The sequence below is a fragment of the Tigriopus californicus genome, chromosome 3, assembly GCF_007210705.1.
Source record: "Tigriopus californicus strain San Diego chromosome 3, Tcal_SD_v2.1, whole genome shotgun sequence".
Lineage (NCBI taxonomy): Eukaryota > Metazoa > Arthropoda > Copepoda > Harpacticoida > Harpacticidae > Tigriopus > Tigriopus californicus.
In genome coordinates this window covers 12,654,501-12,670,264 of record NC_081442.1, presented here as the reverse complement: position 1 = coordinate 12,670,264, position 15,764 = coordinate 12,654,501, and the positions used below count along the sequence as shown (strand labels likewise).

The following is a 15,764-nucleotide window of genomic DNA, read 5'->3' as shown; positions in this document are numbered from 1 at the left end:
TGAATGTTTGGGTTGTCTTCCAGAGCATTGTTACTGGTTATGGGTTTCGAACCGGAAAATCAGCCTGAAGAACCTCTGTTAGGGCTCCCAATACAAACCAGGTAGGGTACAGGAATGAAGATGCAAGATCAAGAACGAATTTTACAGCAGCCCTGGTTCCGANGGCTCCTTCATTGTTTAATTTGCTTCCCTCTAATATTCGTAGGGAATATGTAGGCCTTGTTGATCCGGTAGCATCTTTCAAGTCAGACTTGGACCAGTTTTTTGATAGCATTCCAGATCAACCCTACATTCAAGGACTAGCTCGGTCTGCCAACTCAAATTTGTTGCTGGACCAAATATCATATAAAGATTGAAAGCTAATCAATAGACGAATTATAACCTTTCATTTTAATAGCACTCGGGATTACATTCCCTGTAGTGGTTAGAAAAGCCTGGGAAAAAGCAAACCAAAAAAAGGGGTAGCTTGTCAAGTTGGAAAGAATCCTAACAAAGCGAAAATTGAAACAAACAGCTCAGCAGTTGACTTAATACAAAAAACCCTCAAAATTGATATTTAAAAACAAATTGTGTCTTCTATTTTGGTACAAGCGACACAGTTGGATGCGATGATATTTTCCAAAAAGACAATAGAATGAATGGCACCAAAAAATCGGTCTAACCACAGACATGCTCAAATTTACTGGCATGGTTTTATCCTAAATCAGTCGTTAGTAATGTTGAGCCAAGTCCGACCAAATATTAGAAAATCAAAAAGACTCGACCCGACACTGTACTATTCTCCAGTCTCAATCAATCCCTAAACTTCATGAAAAGAAAGTGACATCGATTGCATAAGAAGTTCCTTCGTTCTGATTGGTCAATCGTTGAATTTTTAAAACAAAAAGTACAAATGAATGTTATGACTAGATGAAAACTAATAGCTGCAATGACCAAAGAGAGTAACACTGAGCTTACCTGCAGTTCTGTCCCCACAAGTTGCACCGACAAGTCGTGCTTGGACAACACGAGTTCGGTCTTAGATTGCAGCTCATTGTTGGCCGAATGCAAAGCCGCCTCTTGACGAACTCATTGGGAAACATGCTGTACCGCCTAAATAGAAGGAGGGGAATCCAATTAAAACTCGCTTGACAATCCGGTTATTGGAACAGTCTCATTGACAGTGACTAATGATGGATTTTCTATCAACAGAACACGATGGTCATCGCAATAAAAGGTTGAATCAAGCAAATTGACTTTTTGACGGTAGTTTTGAACGCTCACCGCTAGATGGAGGTAAAAAGAGTGCCAAGCTTCATCGAAGGCTTGCTTGATGCTAAAAACAAGATTTCAATAACGGTACTGAAAATGGGCAAGTACTGTACATATTTTCCAGTTTGTAGAAGATCTTTAGTTTGAAGTCTTTCCCACTCGGTTTCCAATATGTCCTCCAGATATCAATCAGATTGAAAAAACAAGAAGAAGGATCCTGTCAAAAGAATCCTGGGAAAATTTTCAATGGAAAGTGCTGAGGATTGGCAGAAAAAAAATTGATATGCACATTCCTACTGGCACAATAAGCCCCTGAAATGAACTTATCGAGATTCACTCTCCATCTGAGATCTTAAATCTGACGTTCTTTGTTGGAGCCTGAATCGAGAGAGAAAAAAAAACGAACCAAAAGATTCCTTGCCTTCGAAATTGCTTTTTAATACCTGGGTTCTTGTTTCCTGTCTTGTCAATTGGAAGGCTTCAAACTTCTTTGTAACTTTAGAAGCAATTCTTTTTCTCGATGAATTTTCTTTACGTTTTGAAAGGGCTCTTTCGCAAGAAAAATGGCAAAACCTTTTCAAATTTTGACAAGGCAATCACATTTCACTTTGACGAATCGAGGCAATGTTAGGAATTCAAATCTAACGAAAGGAGCCCGGAAAACATGTTGATCCGATTTTGACAAGTATGAAGACGGACAAATATGCCATATTGGATATTTGGATATTTTTCAGGAAAGAATTAATGTAAATCATTTGCTGACACTGATCTGGCTCATTAGGCAGTATTATCAATAAGGCATTGTAACGGCATGGTAATGCAATGAATGGCACGATTAGTGCTCTTTGTCAAATGAGCCACCTTGATGCGAGATGAGGGGTTCCATAATTCTACATTGGGAGGAAGCTCATTAAGCACTTTGGTGGTGATGAGGGAAGGAAGATAAAAAATGCATGAGCCTTTTCCCTTCTTCCGTCTTGAATTGTTGGGGATCCCATTCTCAGCAATGTTAAGGAAGTCCGAGAAAAACCACTGGGATATCATAGATAAAGACAATCAGGATCAGCATCACCACTTTCAATAAGAATGGTCTTTTTGATCGAGCCATTTTCAAAACAATCTTCGCTAAAGAGAGACATTTAGGACTTTGTTTCACCCCCCAGATTACTTGCGTGAATTGATTCAAGACTCTTATCAAGCCCTTCAGACTACGTTTTTTTATCTTTAGCTTAATAAATTTTTGAGGGTCAAAAATCAATAAATGCTGATTAACGATCGAAATGCCCAGAAATTCATGAAATTAATTCGCCAAGTATAATAATTTATCTAGAAAATATTATGACATTTAAGCAGAGTTCAAAACCTTTGCAGTTTTATCGCATTAATTGTGGAAACTTGCATTGAAGCAAAAAATGAAACTCATTAGAAACCATTTAGCATGCTTGTCAAAATGCCCAGCTACATTTTAAGGAAATTTAGTTTTGAAGAGACTTTCTTCCTCTTGTTACCCGAAGCAGTTTCTCTGGCCTACGGTTGTTGCAATAAAAATTGGAGCACGAGACAAACTTGATAGATTTGAAACACCAAATCTAAGGTGCCTTATACTAAATATTTTAGAATTCTAAAGTATTGTTCCTAAACAAAACATCCGAAGTAAAGTAAGATCAAAAAAGAGTGCCTAAATTCTTGAAGCTGTCTTTGAAGTATATTATATAGATTTTTAAGTTCACATGAATAAAAATTTATGCCACCTCATACAAATTGTTCCTCGTGGTTCCTTGAGTTAAAAAGTACACATATTAGCGATTTTAATTATCTTATACTGAATTTCTCATTTAGGCCACAGTGGCTAGGAATGGTTTCAAAACTTTGGAAATTCTGGTGAGCTCTAGGCATGAGAAGGCTTGCTTGTCGTAACCTGTTCCAGGTATCAGGATCAATGAAAAACACGTGGTGTTATAAACAGCAGATGGAGGAATCGTTTTATTGAAATGCTAAGTTTATTTGCATGCTCTCGGTTATTAGGTATGTTTTAATACTGTGGCGTATGATGTTAGTATACAACCATTTATTCAAGTACTCAGGTGGAAGGATCGTTCACATTGTGTTGTTGTTGTTGTTCTTATCGTTGTTGTTGTTGTTGTTGTTATGCTTAGTGCCAAGTGATCTTATATGATTAAGTAGTCGTTCAAGCGGTTCTGGTCCATAGGGCTGGTGATCTTGGATCAGCAGTTCTCTCTCTCATTATCCGAACAGCAGTCCAGGTCTGTCACATTTGCAGTTGGACCCGAACAAGTTGCACCGACAAACCGAGTCGTTGCAACAAGAATTCGGGGCCATCGTGCAACTCATTCCGTGAGAGAAGCAGAACGGGTGATGACGTCGGAGGTAGCTAGTTCGGCCCCGCTCGCCACCCAGAGAATCTCCCAGATTAAAAAACCAACCTCGTCTGCAAGAAATATGCGAGAGAAAAAGAGCGTATAAAGCCAGGATTTCCAAGTAAGTACAGTGATGTATGATGGATTTCAAACGCTACGAACCACTCCAAATGTGAAAGAACAGCCTAGTACTGCGGACGAAAATCGATATTTTCTGGTGAAACCAGTTCAATGAGTACACTCTGTGCAAGGGTTGAACTATGAGTTGAACAATGAGTTGGAAATAATTTAAAACTTTCAGTTCAATCAGACTTAAATATTGAGCCAAAAGTTATGCCTACTCATAGCTCCGTAGAGTGTGCGAAAGGAAGATGCTAACTTTGAGGTAAGAGAAATAATTAATCTTGCACCCCTATTTTACCTGGGGTTTGAGAAAAATGATTGAAGCGGTTCGTTCGAGCTTTAAACTAGCTTGCGTAGTCTGTTAAGTTACTATCAAAAGAGGAAAAAGACCGCAAACATTGATTCTCGTCCAGTTTACAATGGTTCTTGGAAAGCCATAGATACTAACTAGGAAAGAGCGACGAAAAGTATCAAAAGTGAATAGCGAGTTTCGTCAAACGAATGAACGAAGGCGGGACATTTGAAATGTGTGGGAAAAAGAATTCATTTACCTATATCGTCGTCGCCTAATGCAGCGTTCAAGGTTTAGGGAAAGAGAAGAAAAGGCGCTTGAGTACGAGTTGAACATAACTCCTTTTTTGGGTCTAGATATGGAGTGGATCATTGAATGAGGACATAAGGCTACACTACTAAGGCGCAGAAAGAGAAAGTGAAACATGGGATGATATTTCTTGCAGATGGGTTTGAACACCAACAACTCACCGGACCAGACCAAGGTTAATACATTGAGTGACATAAAAGGCCTCAAAATAATAAGAAAAACTAATCATACTCATGATTATGATTGGATCCTTCTGCCAATAATACAGCACTTGGAAAGAAAAAAACAATGGCATCGCTCGAGTGTTTGATTGCCATAAAATAGTTTACCACAGCTAATGTAATGAACTTCTCAATAATATTTGAAAACCACAATTCACTGTTTTCATCGCCAACAGGAAACTATTTCAAAAATGTCTCATCAAGAGTAAAAACATGTAACTATTATACACTACCAATTCTTTTACCTTTTCATCCTTATCTTTGAAAGATGAAATTAGGTCCTTCGTGGAGACTCTACACCCAGCAGAAACCAGGACAAAGGCCAAAGTATTCTCCAAAACCTAGGCTCCTTATGAGATAATGAACTAAGGCATGGAACAAAGCCGAAAGTGCCTGGAGGCAAATGCCATTCAACTACCTTCACAAAACGCACTATTCAGGCAAGGTACAGCCACATTTTCCAAGTTACCATCTCCCCCTCTTCTTCCGCCTACAACAAATAAACCCACGTCTAGCCTCAGCCCGATTAAACCTTAAGTATTTGTTGTGGGCGGAAGGAGGGGGGGATGGTACCTTTTGAAATGAAAGTAAATAATCAATATCAATAAACTCTCCTTCTAAATTTGATTTTTCAAATATTCAATTACTTTTGTATGGCAATTTAATGCGATTCAATCAAACTTCTTCCAGTTGTTGGGCCAGGTTTTATGTCTTTTTATTTATTTATGGCATGCCTTTGACCAACATGGATGGAATATGTTGATAGATGGAAGCAAGGGACTATGTTTAGAGGGGTAGAACAACATCTTTGAGATACAATCACAAGAACTTGATTCTTAAAAAAGACAATTGTAATGTGCAGTTCCAAAATCATAACTAATTCTGCTAAAATCTAATGAACTACAATAAAAACAGCTCTGAGTTTAAATGTACAATTACAATCACAAAACAGGTCTGACTGAAGTATTTCCATTTTGGTTTAAATTCATTCTAGGTCTTTTTCTCAATAGACCGTCAAGTTCTTTTCTGTGCTTTAAGACACTCCTGTCCTTTTTCTGCCAATTTCATAGACTAGCCACTTGGGCTTTAGGTAGATGGAATGTGTGGTCCACAGTTGTCCCTTTGCGCAATGTTTTAGGAGTGAGCGACCACTTCTAGCAATGGACTGTTTGTACTTTGTCTTATTGCTTTTAAAGGGCTTTGCGTGGGGACTAATCCTTGGGTCTAAGTAACAAGACACCACCATTTTCTACTTGAAATCACATTTAAGAGATACATGGTCAAGGAAGAAACCATGCATCGATTCTGAAGAGATATGGGATCAAACACAAGTCATTAAACCCAATTTCTATTCCAATGTCTTAAAACAATCATGTACTGTACAAGGAGATGTAGAAATGCAGCTACACAACATACTAACAAACGATTGTCGGTTAATTCCTACCCGCTCCTTCTGAACTTTTCCTTTGAAGGGACGAATTTGGGGGGAAACCAAGAGGACATAAACGAGCGCCTGTGATGAAGAGTAAAACGTATTAGAGCGAGTTTCTCTATTTTAACCCGAAACCTAACAGATTGCTTTCCCTATCCTTCTTTTTGAACGAAAATGATACGATTTGAGGTGAAGTGTAGGGCATGCTCTAGTTAGCAGAAAAGTACATATTGATATGTTTGATTCAGGCCTCTAACTTACTTTTGAACCGTTTTTAGATCCTCTGCAGAGGAGCCCTCGTCATCGGTGTGGTTTTCCAACATGAGCGGCGAGCCTGGATGTTCAGCTGATTCAGCTGATTCCTCTTCGGACGAGATTGGGCCATCCTTGTCTTCAAAGTAGTCATAATGATTATCTGGTTGGGATAGATAATCGTCGCCAAAAGGTCCGATTTGTGGGTACCCATTGATCGAAAACTCGTCCAATGGGTCTGAAAGCAATGTCAAATAAGTCGGTGAATAATGTGGTGGATGCTTTTTGGCATCTCACTAATCAGGTTAACCTGAATAACTAATAGACATCGATTGCATTACCCACAGAAGCTTTAAGCTATACTTTCTTAGCATAAAACATGATTTGAAGGATGTCTTTGAGGACATCAGTTAGACCCATTTGTTCTTTCTCTTCCACGGGAACGGTCCATTTTATGTGAGGGTCCCTAGACGCTTGGCCAAGCAAGGAAGGTCGTGGACATCCAGCTCCATGGAGCTAATTTTCCAAAGAATAGAGTACTCTCCAGGGATTAGCTCGGATATATTGTCTCCATTGTGCTCATTTATGATCTGGTCAGCCCCACATTGCGTCCTTCTCACCCAGCTCCAAATAATGAGGGACAAACACGAGCCAACGTAAAAACAAAGGAAAGGATAGACAAGAAAGAATCCGTCAGGGAAATGGGCCCTTCACTTTATCCGCTTAGGAGTCTTCTTGTCGTGATGCACACCCACCATTCCAAGTGAAATAGGCGATCCAAGGTGGTTTCAGTCTCTTTCTTTCAAGTTTGACGAAAATGCTAAGAACTCTATTGGCTTTGAAGTATCTAGGCGTTTTTGTAAAGCACTGGAAGTCGTGTGGTGGAAAGGTATGGCAGTTGAAAAGGATCTTGACAGCCTTGTAAAAAGTTTCTGATGGCATTGCGTCGTAAAGTCCAGAATTACCAAAGAAGGAGAGCAAGTAGTTGCTCAGTAGATAGGTCATATCATGGTACTTGCGTGCAGTGATGGGCTTCATCAACCAAAAAGTTAACGTCGTTAATTGCTAATCCGTTGGTTGAAAAGTCAAGTCAGTTGTGAATTCATAAATCGATACATCACTATAAGGCGCTTGTCAATTGTTTTATATTTTTGACGTTTTTTTCTTTTAGTGTGAGTGAAAAATGTTACCTTTTGCTTCAAAACTGAAGTTTATTGCAAAAGAATCTGATTGAGGGTCCATTGGTTGATGCAGTATGTTAATGACATTGCAAAATAGTTTTGGCATTCCTTGTCTTTGCCCAAAATGTGTGTTTCTATAGCACTTTGATTTTTTTTTGTAACAGCTTTTCGGCAGCTGCACTCAAAAATGGTTCTTGGTGGACCCACATTTGATTGAATCTGTTCCAACGGAAGATTTGTCCACTAATCCAATCTCATTTTCACTACTCAAGTGACCCTTTAAGTTAAGTTTTTCTGACCAATGGTTTGTGGCCAAAACCAGGGCAAAACGAGGGTTTGATACAAATTGGAACCAATTCCAATTTGGCCGCCTCTCTCATCTTGGGAACTGTGTTTCAGTGAAAAGCTCAGCAAATATTGTACAACTTCCAAGAAAACAGTTCATTCTTTTCACCCCAAAAATTGGAACCAAAGCCCTCAATTCCAAGGAGAGCAAACTCTATCTTATTGATTTGGTCAAGAGGGCCATAAAATGGACATAATGGGTCCATTATAGGTCTTAAAAACGGAGAATTTTAGCTAAAATGGGCATTTTGTTTCCAAGATCACAGCCGTTAACAGAAAGAGTTCTAACTCCTCTGACTGGTATGAGACCATAAACACTGAGAAATGGGACAGAAGACCTTGAGCCCGTTCCATATTTTTGGTCTTATCATATAGAAAACACAATTTGACGGGCTTGCGTTTTCGTCACGTTGTTAAAAACGGAACTTTCTAACGAGCTAGACCTGGCTGTGCACCCTTTACACATAGAGGGACCGTTATTGAGGGTACAATTATTTCCTTAATTAATGAGAATTGCGGGGTTCCTAAAACGCCACATTTCCTCCCGCTTACGGATTCCCCTCAATTGGATTGAGATTCTGGGCACCAAAACGCCCATGGCTTAAGGAGACCTTAATCGCATCCTCTCTCTAGAAAAAAAGCTCTCAAAAGGAGCAGGAAAGTGTGACTCAAGCTCTCAAAAGAAAAGGCACACTAAGAGTTGTGTCCCATATGGTTTTGATGCATCGTGATTGAATTACCTGCTGTGTTGTTTCAACTTCGGTAGACTTAGGGTAAACATGTGCTTCTGATTTAGGGTCTCTATTCGAGCTGACGCATAAAATATCTGCTGCATCTTCTGGAGAAACCAATTACTTCAAGCATTCTTTGCTGGCTTGATCAAATATCAAGTTTCATAGCCTCTATGCTTCCCATGCCATTTTAAAAAAACATCTCGGAGATAAGTGCATTTCAGATTAATGGTATTTCATTTATGACGTCATCATGTGACTTTTTTATAATCCATTAAAACTGGATCCACCGAGACCTGCTATTCCAATATTTTTTTCTGCGGAGTTATTGCGTTTTGCTTCTGAGTGTTTCTTACCACACGTACGTGAGTATATACAAGTTTTCTTGCATTTCATAATGACAAAGAATAGGCCCACAAGATATAATATATTACCAAGATGTTCTCCTCGTCAATCTCAAGGAACTGAATCAGTCCAATTTTGCAAGTGCAGCTTAGAGCTTCAAAGGTCAGTTTAGTAAGGTAAATTTTGTTAGACCTAAATGTCACTAGAAATTGATACATTTCAAATTGTTTGAGTTGGTACTAACCTTCATAGTAAGGCTGTGGATTCTCGTCGCCACTCCTTGGGTTACGCCCATCATCATCGATTGCGTAACCTCTGGCTGTCTCAGGCAGGAATGACGCAACTTGGAGGGCTAATAATAAAACCAGCACTTTCCATGATGTCTTCAATTGCCAATTCATGCTTGGTAAAGACCTAGAAATGAAAAGAGGACATTTGCACACTTGAATTGCTTTTCAAATTCGAGCGAAGTTGTCATTAAGAACAGAATGTAAATTTTTTTTCGTCCTGAATTTCACCATTTTGTCTTTTGGAGCAATGGAACGCAAAATGGACCAAACATGGAAGTCAGAAGTCAAGTTTAAGTTTAGGCTTGCCCTCCATTCCTGAGCCATTTTTGGAGTCAAATTGTTCTCGGACTGTTCCAGGAATGCGTGGCGTTCAGGTTGGAAATGTGTCTGAAACACATTCACGTTTATCATTTGTCCTGTTTGTCGTGGCTAAAGCGATGACAGAATGACAGGCTTGCTTGGTTTCTACACACAAAATGGAATGTTTGCGTGTCCGTGTGCTCGTTCTCTTAGTTCAAATATTTGCGTCTTTTATTGCCATTGGTACGAAACATCCGTGACCTTTGGGGATGGTTTGCCTTGGATAGTATTTGTTCTTAGTTGGACTTTTATGAACACCTGCTTTCCACATTTCTTGTCTGGTTGGTTAACTTGGTGGTTTAGTCGAGAATACACTAAAATACGCTTATTTAGGAGTAACACATGTTAGTTGCTAAGGTTAATCCATGTAAATCGCTTCGACATTCTCAAAGGTCAGAAGCTTGCTTTCCACATACATCCACTTTCGGTTTTAACCTTGGTAAAGCAATCTTAGATCCACCCTCAAAATCATCTGTTAAGTCACCCTGTATCTGTCGTCAAATTTGAAAGTCGCTATCCCCTTGCTTGTCTCACTGAATTCATATTTCCCCCCGATTTTGGTCTCAATTGATCCCCGAGGAATGCACTGTCTACAGATTAAATGAACTAATGGCTTTAATGAGAAAACCCATGGCATCTGTAGAGTCATGATTGGGACAAAATCTTTTTCACAATAGGGATTTATACTGTATTTTGATACAATTGCCTTTGGAGAAGGCTTAACTAATGAGATTTTTTGACGAACCTCCAGCCATTTAATGAACATTCAAGGTTCGATTATAAACGCAAACAGATAACTATTCACGGGTAAACAGACCACCTTCTGCTTACAACGAGATTTCCGTTATTGGATTGGTCCTAATCAGCCATGACAATGCGTGGCAATGGGAACGAGAGAGAAAGATAACAACCGGCCAAATGTGGAGCCATGTTCCATATTCGGCTTAATGTAAGCCTTCAAGATACGTGGAAGAATATTGATAGACTGGTTATGTGCACTAAGTTTAGGGGCTACCCTCGAAAGGAGGTGAGTGGAGTATTGATTAGATGTCTCCCTCGGGCTCGGGCTTCATGGAACATTTAAATTTGCACTCTACCATCGGGTTATTGGACTTGAACACCGCAACATCTTTATTGTTAGTTTTGGGTTCTAGACTTGGGGGGTGTCAAAAATGACACTAAAAGTTGGCTGCAGTTCGAACGTGGCTTGGCATCAAATAAAGTTTCAAAACAAAGCTTAGGAAAGTGCAATCAATGCATCTGTTTACGAAAGAACTATTACCTCCGTGTTGAGAACTTTGAGCTGTGATTGGCAGGTTATTTACTTTTCAAAGGGATGTTTCGTAGCATTTCATTTTTGGGAAATCAATCCTGGAACACAGCCTAGAGGGTTCTTTGATACCTCTAGGCTAAGGTTGTCATTAAAAGGTTTGGCTGAATAATATATTTCTCAAACACATTCAACATAATGAGCGTATTTATGAGTTGAATAATAAGTAGCGACTACAGTGCATGGTTACGAAGAACTGAAAGTTTTTGATAGGAACGATATGACACAAAAAAAGCTTAGAATTAAATATTGTACGTGTTCCCATAGTACGATTCTTTATACATATATTGCTTACTCAGTAATTTTCTAGTCACTATTCGTACATCGTCAAAACCGTCAGTTTTATTAGCTTGTAGAGGTTTTCTATTCGATCAAATGTCGAAACGTTGTCCACTAAAACACTTTATCAACACTAATTTCTCTAGAGAGGATTGTGCTCCATTTAATGAATGACGGATTCAGTTAGCGTATGTATCATGTATCCAGTCATGTGTCCAGAGATTGGATTCTGTATTCCCTGATGAATGACATGGTTGCGTTTTGGGCGTGACGTGTCACGGAAATTGAGGCGTCATTGTTTCGTGAGAGGTCGGTTGTTTCCCTGTCTGTCTGTACAGATCCAAAACAAAAGATGACTGGAGGGTAAAGTTCGAAGCCACGTTGTGTGTGCACTTTCGGTTCGGGACATAATCTAGGATTGCTCGGAATGGAATTTCTTAATCAGGTTAACCGAATGGATCAAGTCTGAGTTGTAAAAGTTTAATGCTCAAAACTTTTTCCTCGTCTTTTTTTCATGAGGATGTTCAAGATTCAGCACATAAATCAAATGAGCTCTCGGTTCCAATGAAGGCCGTGTTCCCACATGAGCCTTCGGGGTAATTCCTGGTGCATACGGAGGGAGAGCCAAGAGAGGATACTTGTAATTTGTAATGATAGATCTGTCTCATGTCAGCACGTAATTATAAGTTTTCATGTACACATGGCCACGAAAGAGGATGGATGTGTCTTGAGCACGAGCTTCCAATTACCTTGTTGGATTGGAACGTGGAACAAAAATGTGTCCATGTGAGTCCTATGCAATGCAATGTTTGACCCTTAAGAAACATTGCAAAGCCATTTTCATTCCAAGTTGTGAGTTTATCAATCGAAATGAAAAGAAAGTTTCAAAGATGGAACAATAGGGTTGGACCAACAAGATTTTCCAATACGTTCCTTTTCACAGACAGCCAATTCAAGCGAATACAAAAAACCACTAGAGTGGAAATTGGTTCAACCCAAAGGTCACAAGATCTTTTGTTGCCTTTGTGCTTTCTTTTTAGCCTAGCTGACCATGAGTACTGCTTTCCATTTCGGGTGTTTGGATCGAACTTTTCTCTATTGCCTGTCCAACAGCAATCATAAAAGTTATGCAATAAACCACACTCCGCTGCAAAAAGATAAGTAAAGGGTTCCTCCCCTCCTTTAGAATTCTGGAGCATTTTTGGATCAAGTCCGAAAACGTGTTTCCCTCCATCCTGGCCTTGTTCTCGTTCAACATTTGGGAGGACATTGGGACCAGGCTCTCCGGCACTTTTTCTTTCCAAAACTTTTCTTGGTCCATGTCATCCAACTCATCTAAATCCTTTTACCCAAATGGACTATAAACCAGTCTGACCAGACTTTGTGCGGCACAAAATGGGTTTAAAACCATCCGGATTCCAAGCAAGGTCAATGAAAAAATGTCTGTTTTTTTGGTGCGGACTTTGAACCGCAAGGTTGTCCAGATATTTTGGGGGCAAGATTATGCTTATACTGGCCCTATTGATTCAGAACTTCGTCCTTGTATCAAGAAACAGTCGTGCAACCATGCATATTGATTCTGAATAACATGAGGTGGCATCACTAACTTCACGTCCGTCATAGACCAAGGATACAAGTATCTATCTAGTCCCTTGTCCTTGATTGAAAGGCCACCTTTCAATTAAAATCTTATTCCAAAATTAGCGTCAAATTGTGTCATTCTGAATAGAAAGGATGCAAGACTAAAACACCACTTATCTTACATTTTGAACGACGTTTAAGGCCACTAAGTTTCACATAAACAGGCACGACACATCGGTGTCTTGGGTAAGAAGATGCTTATGGTTGTCTTTTGAGAATCAGGTCGAAACGTGAAGAAGTGTAAAAAGCTATCAGTTTCCTAATACACATATAAAATGAGCGCAATATTGCCAAATTTTGTTTAGTGTCCATGTTGATCCGTTCTTGCTTGCCGTTCTTGCATGCCGATCTTGGCCCAAAGTATCTAGACATCCCTGTAGTCTTTTTGCTCTTTCAGAGACTTTTAATCTGCAGATATTGAGAGTTCTTGTTGGAAGCTTTAGATATTCAGACAGAAGTGAGAAAACCCACACTAAAGGCATGTGCGAAAACTCAAAGATTTTGCTTGCGCTATAGATTTGCATATGTATCCCGTAAAAAGGGGGGCCTTTGGAGGACCAAGGTCCAAAGATGTCCCTTATTCTTAAACCTTCACTTGTTGAGGGGTTCAGGTTTTTGGAGACGATGAAAACGGAGGATTACTAAAATCCACTCCAACTTGCTAAAAATTAGAATATGAAATACTAAGATTCCGATAGTGGAAATTGTCATTTAAGAAATATCTCAGCCAAATTGGTCATGCAAAATTGACTCCTCAAATTTAATGGCATTTGCAAAGTTCGAACCATTTGCTTTTGGCTTTGGCGTCATGTGATCACACAAGAGCGATTTGAAATGATCGAATCTTGCGAGTCTGCGACTGGCAAGGAAAAATGGTACGTGGTATAGAGAGTTCCAAACCTTACCTTGACGGTCCCAATGTTCACCAAGACTAACTCCAAAGTTGGGCTGGCTCTCATTCCATCTCGGGGCCTAGAATTGTGGGACCCACAGGCCAACCAACCAAACGAACTACCCACTAACCAACGGAAGAAGAGGGAGGAGCAACCGATGCCATTCGAGGATCTCTGTTCTCGCGCCAAGGATGAATGTGTGTGGGCTTTTGCTTCCCTTTCTCGTCCGTGGAACGTTTCCCTCTTCTCCCCCTTCTTCTCCTTATCTTCTCTCAAACTTGGCACCCGGAACAGAATGAGAAGGAAAGCGTGAGCGGCCGATTTACAGAGCCCTTCTCTTCCTTGAGGTCGGTGTCTGGTACTACCAATGATTTAGGGATAGTGAAGTGTTGTAAAAACGAAAACGCCAAACAAGAACTACAACATTCCCAGCACTCTTCATCCGTGGCCTTGAAGGCAAGCCACTTAATTGGTATCCTAAAGTGACACTACATTGCCAGGAATACAAGCACTTTGAAGAAACTAATCAAAACGTTTGTGAGGCCAGTTTTGGAGTATTGTACTCCAGTCTGGTCTCCCTCTTGAAAAACGATGCAGTGATTGTGGAGCATCCACAACTTGGGTTTACAAAGCTAATGGCAAAATTTAAATGTCTCTTTACAAGGAGAGACTTGAGGCCTTACAATGAGACTCCCTACAAATCTGGCTGTTTAGATGCGACCTGAGTACCATATTTCAAATCAGGAGAGGGGAGTTACTCATGCCTTTGGGTTTCAACACCGGTTTGGATGAGCTAATGAGTGATCCCAAGCCTGTTATAGGTAATATGAGAGGAGCTTCTAGGATCAGGAAACCCCTCACCTGATCAATAATTAGGGGTTGGTGCTTCTTGTTCCATGCACAATCGAGTACATCATCCTGATATGATATGGATATATGTATAAACCAGATGAAAGATAGGTTACAGAATGGTGTTTATCAAACTGTCTTGAGACAATGTATGTTGACCTCTTGTGAAAACTGCGAAGTTGTTGGACTGCCCATTATGTAGTCCATTAGGCGGTCAGATGTCTACAAATGCCAACCCAATGCTTGCAGAAATGTTGTAATTCATTCTAAGTCTCGGAAAGCTGTGAGGTTTAAAGACACTCTTGAGAAATTTTGAAAAAAGTTGAAAAGTTTCTGGAGCTGAGTACAGGTGCAACTTCTGAGTTATATTTGGTCAATTAGATTCTGGACCTTCAATCCAATCAAACCAATGTCATTGTCATGGATCTCTGTTGAAGGCAAGAATCACCCTCATCAAAAAGTAGGATTAAACCATTTTCTGTCCATGCATGTTTTCTCTCTTCCATGGCCAAGCAATTACCCCTTCTTTCATTACCTGATCAAGACAGCTGATTGGTAGAGTGTGATTTTCATGTAGAGCAATTGAATAAAGTAGATGAAACTAACCAAAGTTCATCTTTGATTTGGCAAGAATCAGGTGTTAGACTCTAAGCGTAGAAATCAGCATCATTTGATAGATGCCCACTAGACTAGGATAGTGACCACACTTTGCAGGATAGTTAGCCTTGAAGATTGGCCAAGGTATATGCCACACAACCGAGATTGATCTGGGACCGTGGGGAGTAGAGGTAGCTAGAAATTTGTATCCTTAGTTAATTGATTGATGATTGTTCGAGGCCCTGATAGAGGAAGCTCAAACTATGAATTGTATGCCCTGATTAGGGTTATAACTGGAGGCCTTAAGATCGGTCTACAAAATTGCAGCCCATGTACTAGGTGCTCCCCATCTTTGAGAGCTATCAAGATATTTTACTTGGTACTTGGGTGTGGTAAATTTCATACCAAGAACCTCTATACCTCTAAGATTACAAAATTCTCATGAGAGCAAGAGGCTATCAAAGGGGTCAGAAACAAAGAGGGCTTGCAAATGAAATGCAGCTGCAACACTGCAGAATGAAGTTACCATCAATTGTGATAAATAGCATCTGAAAATTAATGATTTATTTCTAGTTTGTTACTAATTGTCATACATCTAGGTGTGCACTTTGCACTGCACTTATGTTAGAGCATCATTGCAGTTTCCATTCAGGTTGCACTCATTT

General features: G+C 39.8%; 1 protein-coding gene across 6 annotated transcripts in view; it reads right to left on the bottom strand.

The window, feature by feature from the left end:
* LOC131877971 (uncharacterized) overlaps positions 1-13,917 on the bottom strand; it is an 18,637-nt gene extending 4,720 nt beyond the window's left edge. Inside the window, exons 1-6 of one of the 6 annotated variants that reach the window (XM_059223830.1) lie at positions 13,666-13,822; positions 9,105-9,274; positions 6,268-6,496; positions 6,019-6,087; positions 4,304-4,318; positions 3,208-3,700 (exon numbers count right to left, since the gene is read on the bottom strand). In XM_059223830.1, the coding sequence (XP_059079813.1) occupies positions 3,496-3,700; positions 4,304-4,318; positions 6,019-6,087; positions 6,268-6,496; positions 9,105-9,261 (675 nt within the window). In that variant the 5' untranslated portion in view covers positions 9,262-9,274; positions 13,666-13,822 and the 3' untranslated portion in view covers positions 3,208-3,495. Of the gene's footprint in view, positions 1-957; positions 1,093-3,207; positions 3,701-4,303; positions 4,319-6,018; positions 6,088-6,267; positions 6,497-9,104; positions 9,275-13,665 lie in introns of those variants that run through there. The other 5 variants (XM_059223832.1, XM_059223831.1, XM_059223833.1 and 2 more) reach the window with 5 other exon arrangements.
* Between the last annotated feature and the right edge of the window lie 1,847 nt (positions 13,918-15,764).